Below are 8,599 nucleotides of genomic sequence, written 5' to 3'. Positions count from 1 at the left end.
GGTCCAAATCACCATGGGCCTGTCTTAGCCATAAAGCAAGGCATTTCCTGCTTAATGCAGGCACAGGGTAGCAACATTTGTCACGTTCTTGCTCCCTTCCCAGCTCTGCCGGAGGCAGTGTAACTGTAACTAAGGAAGCAGCTATAGACAGCAGCAACCACCTAAATAAAGTTCTAGTTCATGACTACAACAACCACCTCCGTGCTGGGAATGATTAGGTGATTTTTGTGTGAGTGTGTGGGTATGTGTGCGCACATACGTATGGTCATCTCAGAACCCTTCAGCATCCTATATTTGTTTTCCTTCTTGTTGATTGCTGATACCTGTCAGTTCTGGACATGAAAATAGCATGTTTCCATTTTCTTACTGTTTGACACTCAAGCTTTTAATCTCTCTTGTTTCTAGAATATTAAATTCTAGCTTTTTTCACAACTGCAAACCTTAACTCTTTCTGTTATTCATGTGTTATACTTTTCTACCTCCCTGTTCACACTTCCCTAAATGATAATTCAATTTTCTAAAAGAACTGACTGCAGTTAATCCATTCCGCACTCCAAAGATCATGTCCAGTTTTTAAAAAAAAAAAAAAAAAAAAATCCACCTTCTCATCTATATGTGTGCACATTAAGCAGATTGTAGACAAGAATTTGTTGCCGATTTCAGTACTGGTTTGAAATGTCATTGTAGTCACAGACTTGGTCAGGGTTATCTGATTAAGTCCTTGGTATCTGTTCCTGTATTTAAGGGAGGCGGGAGTAGAAAGAAAAAAAAAATTGTAATTTTAACAATTTGTTTGGGTTTTTCATTCGTTAGGATATCCTGAAAACTTCAGCTAAAAATTATTTGATGGGTTAATACGCCTACAGGAACCTGAAAGAACTTTATGGCCAGTTAGGGAGTTAAATGCCTCTGAAAACCCAAAACTGTATCCGGTTTTGTACAAAAGGAATAGGTATTGCAGCAGAACGGCCTTTTACTCCCATGAAATTTTGTGGATTTCTAAAGTATAAGAATAGAACACGATTGTAAAACCTTTGCCCCCCATTTGGAGATAGCTTGTCTTTGCATTTGGCAGGCTTTATGCACCTTGCCTAGCAAAAGCTGCACCCTTTTATTGTACAATGTACGTAGCTGGGAAAAAATTTCTGTTGCTTTGTTCTCAGCAGAGGCATAAATACTGACAATACATGGCCCTGTAGCTTTGACAGCTGATGAATGCACAATTTCTACACAAGTTGAAAATAGGAACGAGGAGTTTTTTCCAAACTGTTTTAAATGTTTGTAATGTTTCAAACTATTGTGAGCGTTTCTTCGTAGGCACTAACTAATGAAAGAAGAGCCCAAAGTTCTTGACTGTAACCATTGTGTCATTCATTTTGCGTGTGTATAGGGTGCTCCACAATGGAGGGCTGTAAGTAGCGCTGCAACAGAAATATTGAATAGTAACACCTCCAAGCTCTTTGACAGTGATTTTCATCCACAGGGCTCACAGTACTTCGCAAAGATGTCAGTATCATTATTTCTATTTACAAGCAGAGGAATGGAAACTGTAACTAGTGAACCACTGTTGATACCTATTCAAAAGGCAGCAAAATGCCTCTTGGGAAGCAGAGGACCTGATCTGGCAACTGTCTTTTCACTACCAGGAATGAAGTTATGAATTCATTTGCTGGTGTTAAGCTTTGATAATGTGGATTAGAATCATTTACTACTTTAAAACCCTTTGTTAGACAGAGGTTTATGAAATTAAAGCCCTTGCTTCCCTTTCACATTTGCTCTGTTTGAGCATTGTGAATTTTTATTTTATGATCCTGTCCTCTTTAGTGGGAATTAAAAAAAAAACCCAAGAAAAAACTCCATACAACGCTTGTACCTTGTTGCTCATACAAAGGTAATGAAGTATAATTACCTTCTGAGCTACTGCTGGAGTAATTTTCCTGATAGATTTAGCAGAAATATTTCTTGGGATTGGGTGTGTTAATAGAGCATCTGTTTTAACTCTGCTGTAGCTTTAGTGGTCATCCTTCAAACCTGTCTTTATTCTCCACACTAATAAAAAAGAGAATCTGGATTCCAGGCGAGACTAAAGAAAAAAACACCAAAACCCCACCCCAAACAACAAAACACCCTAGTGCTAAAGCAAATAGTCTGGTCACTGGATACACTTTCTTTTGTTGGTTCATCTGAGACTGTCATCTCCTTCACAGCAAATCCGAAACATGCAGCGTTAAGGAACCTGATACATTTCAGCTTACAACACTCCCCACATTACTTGTTATGGTTTTTTTTAAAAAAAAAAAAAACAAACCAAACCCACCAACTCCCCACCCCCCCCAAAAAAACCCAACCAACCAAACAAAAAAAAACCCACAAGCACATTTGACCCAAATGTACAAAGATTGTACAGGATCCTTGTTTGCTTCTGAGTGCTGTAGAAAGTGTTTATCGTATAGTGCAAAGGGTTGCACGGTTTGGACATAAGCATGGGAGCAGGTTGGTTTTTTTTTTTTTTTTTTTTTGGCAACGCCTATATCTTTGAGGGACAAGGGTGGCTGTCATTCTTATGGCTGTCTGGAGTAGCAGTTTTATACTATGGAGTCTGCCAACTTTGTGGGCAATGAGGATGTGGCACGAACAAAACTTTCTCAGCTTAGCCTGAGGAGGCAGAAATCTGAAATGCTATTATATGGTTGGTGATACTGGTTGAAACATAAGGCAGCTCGTACTTATATAGCACAGCATTATGTACAATTAACAGTAATATTTTTCTCTGTTTCAAAGGTGCTTCTACTTTTGCTGCCTTTGACAGGGTTGGGGGGTTTTTGTTGGGTTTTTTTTTTTTAATTATTATTATTATTATTTCTATCTCCTCCTCAGATTTGCCCAACTGGTGTACGAGAACTGCCATAACCAGATATTAAGTAAAGGTCACCAGCGACACGGCTCATCCAGGGGTACATTAATCCCAAGGCCTACTGTCAAAAGTGAAACATCAAGATGAGGCTACTGCACATCCAGGTTCCCCCAAATATTTCCACTATTTTGTTCAGTAGTTTTAGCAGGGCAGAACCAGAGCTCGTTGGCCATTTGTCTGTGATTTCCAGCTAGCCAGCAAGATGACTAGCATCTGACTTGGATCCTAAAAAAGTCCTTTTTAAGGGGCTAAATGCTATATATTTTGGTTTGAGCATTTCCAGATAGTCTCAGAGCAACTCTAGATGTGCTATCTGAATCCATGTAGCTTCATAGAAAACGCTGGATAAAACAGGAGGTGTATTTCCAATCTAGCTTTTGTGTGTGTGTGTGTGTGTTTACACATGCACTCTCTATGACTTAAAATTTGTATGTATACAACCTACAACCTATTATATATGTGCAATATAATCTATTGGTTTGTGTATGTGTTTTCAAAATTCTGCCCATATCACTGTTATTTCTCAGTTTGGCAACTGTCAACAGTTGTCCAAAATTTTATTTCATTAAATTGATTTTTTTTCCTTCCAAACACTGGAATTTCATCAAGAAACAAATATCTACATATCTCTGAACCACCTTTTTACAAGCTATGACACCTTTATTTTTCTGCCAAATGAACTGTTGTCTTGCTGGTAAATTTATTGGTACTTTTTAAGAGTAGGGAAGAAATAGTATACAGTACACATCCAGAAAACAGCGACACCCCACAGAGATGAAGTAAATTTGGAAAAAAAAAAATTTAGGATGTTAGTCATGATGTCAGACACCAAGATTTTTATTATTTGGCTCCTTTGCCTACTGCTAGATTCCTGGAAATTGTTTATATGGAAATTGTATTTTGCTATGAGGTTTTATTGGTATTTGTAATAAGCATATAAAAACTGGTGGGGATATACTGGTATGGAGATATTTAATCTAGTCAGCATCCAAGAATTAAGGAAAGAGGAGACTTTTCTGAAGCCTGGAGATGTCCTCACAGTTTAATTTCCTCTCCCTCTCTAAGTATCCATGTGCTTTTGCAAACATGCTTAATTTTGGTATTCTAACGTATATTCCAGGATACCAGGAGCAGCTCCATGCATCCATCTCAACCAGACCTTTCCCGGATATCACCTCAGTAAAGTCTTTCATTCTCCTCTTCTTCTAAGCCTGGATGGTGGTGGAAATGCAGAGAGTGGCGCATGTGCTGGCACCAAAACTTCCAGAGGAGGAAGGGCTGTGTCCCGACCTGCTGGGATCCCCACCAGGTAAAACATTACAGCTGCCTCTCAGGTTGCAGGTCAGGGAAAGAGACAGCTGAGACATAAATTAGGTGCAGGGCTTGAAAGGGGTTGCCAAACTAAAGTAAGGGCTGCTGCAGAATTACTATCTGACCAGTCCTTAACTTGGGGCTACTAATGTCTCATGGCATTATTTTCAGCTTAGTGTCAGGTAGGCAGAGCTCCTGCAAAATGGGACAGTGGATTTCATCCCCACCAGAGGAACTTTAAAACCCTCTGACCCTTTCTGAGACTTATTTTTCTCCTGCATGAAGTAAGGATGGTACACGTGCTCGCAGCAAGCCCAGCACCACAACACACCAGAAAGGGAAATAAACTGCACCTTCCCAGTAGGCCTTGGCAGGGGAAATCATCACCAGTTAAAAAGCAGTGAAGCCACCACTGCAGGATGCTGTTGCCTGTTTGAATGAACAAATAGCAAAATGTTATTTTAATTAGTATTAAAGATGTCACAAACCCTACGTGTCTATTTCTAATTTGAACTAGTGTCAGCCAGTGCAGTAAATACTGAGATTAATCTCAATTTCAAAGTTTGCTTGCAGAGATGAAATACCTGTGGAGGGGGAAGAAGTAAAAAAGAAATGTGAGCTATTGATCACAAAAAGCAACTTAGGCAGTTATTAATTCAGATAATGCAGTGTATCACTGTCTTGAATTTGCATTTGTACGTTTTGCAGTTTTTCCCAGCCTTAGATTAGAATTTAAAAAATTTAAAGGCAGTCAGTGATGTGCTCTCATTTTAAACCTCTGGCATCACAGATTACTGCGGTCATGTATTACAGATACCTCTTCAGAGATGATTTTTTTTTTTTTTTTTGGATGCACTTGTTTATTGCTACTGTAAAAAAAGGCCACCTCTATTTGTGTGTCTTCATAGCTCAACCTTGCAACTGGGCTAAGGATAAACATTACATCTTGAAGAGCCAGACACTGCAGTTGCCATTTCAGAGTTTGTAGCATAAACACTTTTTTTGGAGAGGAAAGGAGAGGCTTTGTGTGTGTGGATGCACATATATATGTTCTAGTCCGGTTTTAAGCAAATAGTTTACATCAAAAAAATAACTCATGGAGGATAGGAAATACTGTTGAAAATATTTCAGAAAAAGTGAATTTTGATGTTATTCCACTAGTAGGCCTTTGCTTATGAAGTCATTGCTGTCAAATGCTATACAAATTTTAAGGTTCATTTTGTGGGGGAAAAAAAAAAAGTATCTTATGCTCACTAGTGTTTTGTGAAAAGGATTTTTTCTGTTTATTTGAATGAAAAATGCTGTATAATTTACCCCAATGAGTAATATAAAATAACTACAGTGATACATTTCAGTTTGCTGAATATCTTGTTGCAACCAAATTTTAGTGATATCACATATCCCTGTGTTACGTTGTTTAGGTTTAAAAATGTAAGTTTATTTACAGCGGAGAAAATACTTCATGTTTGTTTCTTGTGTAATGTACCAGCATGACCTGAAAAGATTTGCTTCCAGGAACAAAAAAGATAAAAATCTATTAGATGGAGAAACACACTGCTGAAGACATGAATGTATAAAAGAATTAAAAGCTGTCAATAAGGTTGTAAATTGTTGTTTTCAAGTTGCCCTAACGTTTGCTGTGATAACAACATTAATAATAATAATCAGGAATAACAGAAACTTAAAAAAAGAATTTAAGCTCAGTTTTAAATCTGAAATTGGCTTTTAAATATCTACTTTTAATTTTAAATCTTTTTTTCTGAGCAGAAAGCTTTGCTAAGATAGGTGCTGATAACAAACATCATGAAGGGCCTGCTTCATGTCACTAATAGAAATTAACACTAGGAAATTATTTAGGATACTAGGGTCCTAGGAAATGCTCTAACATAAAATTTCTGTTCAGGATATTCTGATGTTTTATGATTTTTTTTTTTTATTAAACAGAAATTTTGGCCAATTTTACAATCTTTATTCCTGCAGATAATTTTTTATGTATGTGGGCTTGATTCTGCAAATAGTCTTGCAAGTTTACTAATTATGAGAGACCAGAATAAAAACAACACAGGCTTGCTCGTGTAAGAAAACTTCTATATTGCCTGTCTTAACAATCATGTGCCAACATGATTGTTGGCACAACAAAAAAGAGCATGAAGATCTCTAATTTTTTAGGGTTCTTTTCATTTACTTTCTAGTTATTAAACTACAAGGTCTAGTTGCTGTTAATCTTTCCCTGCAACTGTCAGATGCAGAAATGGCAATTAAAAGAAGCCCCAAACCCACAATGTATTCTTTATATTCCAAGATGTTCAGGAGCTGCTAATAAACATAAAGTATTGAGGGAGGTGGCTATTCTCAAGATTGCTCAAGTTACTTTTTGCAAGATCAGCTACCATTGATGGGCACTCAGGAATGTCCTCCTGTGATGGCAAGACTGACTGCTTGTTTCTTTGGAAAGAGGGGAGGAGGAGGCAGCTCATTTTAAACAACAAATTACAACTACAAAAGGCAATGATGAAATTGTAAAGGAAAGGATGTACTTGGAAAAAAAAAAAAAAAAAAAAAAGGCAAGCCACTAGGCAGCATTGACTTCCATGCCATTTTGCTTTTTTTAATGCATTAGAGCAGTTATCCTAGCAAATGCTGCATCATTTGGTATGCAGCGCATTTGAAGATGCAAAGATAATTAAGGAAAGGGGACACAAAAAAAAAAAAAAACCACAACCCACACCACACAGACTTACCAACACATTGTACATAGCTTTGCTTTTTTTTTTGCTTTTTTTTTCTTTTTTAAACAGTGTTTAAGAAAAATATGCTGTGTTACCATAACAAACTAAAATACTCTCTCAACCTCTTAGGAGTTTTGTGGAGTTTTTTTTTGTTGTTTGTTTGGGGGTTTTTTTTTTTCCTTTTCTCCACTTCTTTTGGTTCCAGGTAGGTTTTATTTGTTCTTGTTCTACTTTATAAAACCTTTTCACAATATTAATGGCTTCAAGAAGAAGAAATAAGGGAGAATTATGAGCACAAAAGAGAGCTGGCAGTTGTTTGTGTTGTCACTTTCTGTTGTGCCACTTGTAGGTGGGTAAGGGTGCAGAAGAAATAGGGCATAATGTTTTATAGAATACAGTCAGACATGAATTCCAGCTGGCATTCACTAAAGCAAAAGGGAACATTTTTTCCTCATGTAAAATCACTGTTTGAATCCCAACCATACATAGCTACGGACTAATGGGCGTCACTTATTTTTCACTACTTCAGTAAGATACTGCAACAAGCTAATGATTTTACAAGACAGACGGTTTAAAGCATCACTTTGCTGCAGATTGCTCAATCCATAACTAATGAGCAGCTCTGCAGGTTTCCAGTAAATCAATCCCATTAGAACTTACAGTTTGCATAAGATCATATTAGTGGACATAGAACTATTTTTTTTTCTTTTGTAACCTTCAGTAGCCCCTTGTTGCTTTTTTTTTTTTTTAAACTCTCTGAAATTTCTATGGGTGGGTTATCTTGAGGGTTCGGACAGCATGCCTTAAAAAAAAAATTAAATAAATAAATACTGTCCACTTATACACAGGCACACATGCATCCCATATCAAGTCCTAAATATTCCCTTGTGAAGACAGTTAACATCCAAGAAGGCAGGACGAGATGACGAATGGAATTCTGTCTCTGTCACCTGTAGCACTAAAACTCTGCCCCAATTTGAAGGTGGAGTATATTTTACACCTGTAAGAGTGTGAAGTCAAATGGCAACAGTTATTTGGACCCACACAAGTAATTCTTCATAACAAGCTAAAATCTCTCCTGTATGAAAAAAATAGCAAAGGCAAAAAACCTCTATGGATTGAGTGACAGGACTTGTGTCACTTATCTGCAGTATAGAAACAGGAAATTGAGAACTACGCTTGCTAACAGATCAAGTTCTAGATTACTTTATTACTGGTGATGCCAGTATGTTTGTACCATGTTTTCTCCAGGCCTTGTAAGAAAAGGGTCACTTCTATCATTATCAATCACTACAACAAGATCATTTTAGGTAAAACAGTTATACGCAAGGAGAAGTTCAAATCCTGTCAATGAATTCATAGACTCTGAAAAAACATCGTATTGGTTGTTACAAAAGAGCAATGTGGCTGGAGGGCTGTTAGTATGGGAGTGTTGAATCATCCCACTCCAACTGCTCTTGCCTGGTGGCATTCTGTTTGTCTCCCTTTTGGACAATCTCTTCTTCCTCCTCCTCTTCCTCCTCTTCACTTTCATCTGATTCACCACTGGTTGTGTCTTCGTCTTCATCTTCTATGTCGTCATCTTCCTCCTCACTCTCCTCTTCTGTCTGGTGAGGCTTTTCATATTTCTACAACACATTTAAAG

The 8,599-nt window shown here is 37.4% G+C and overlaps 1 protein-coding gene across 3 annotated transcripts in view; it reads right to left on the bottom strand.

Moving 5' to 3' along the window:
• Positions 1–3,553: 3,553 nt before the first annotated feature.
• Positions 3,554–8,599, bottom strand: part of CLSTN2 (calsyntenin 2) — a 387,192-nt gene continuing 382,146 nt past the window's right edge. For all 3 annotated transcript variants that reach the window (XM_054835708.1, XM_054835709.1, XM_054835710.1), the window contains exon 17: positions 3,554–8,582. In XM_054835708.1, coding sequence (XP_054691683.1) covers positions 8,373–8,582 — 210 coding nt within the window. In that variant the 3' untranslated portion in view covers positions 3,554–8,372. The remainder of the gene's footprint in view (positions 8,583–8,599) is intronic.

Source organism: Grus americana, chromosome 9, assembly GCF_028858705.1.
Source record: "Grus americana isolate bGruAme1 chromosome 9, bGruAme1.mat, whole genome shotgun sequence".
Classification (NCBI taxonomy): domain Eukaryota; kingdom Metazoa; phylum Chordata; class Aves; order Gruiformes; family Gruidae; genus Grus; species Grus americana.
The sequence above is the reverse complement of the archived record's forward strand: the minus strand, read 5'-3'. Positions and strand labels throughout refer to the sequence as shown.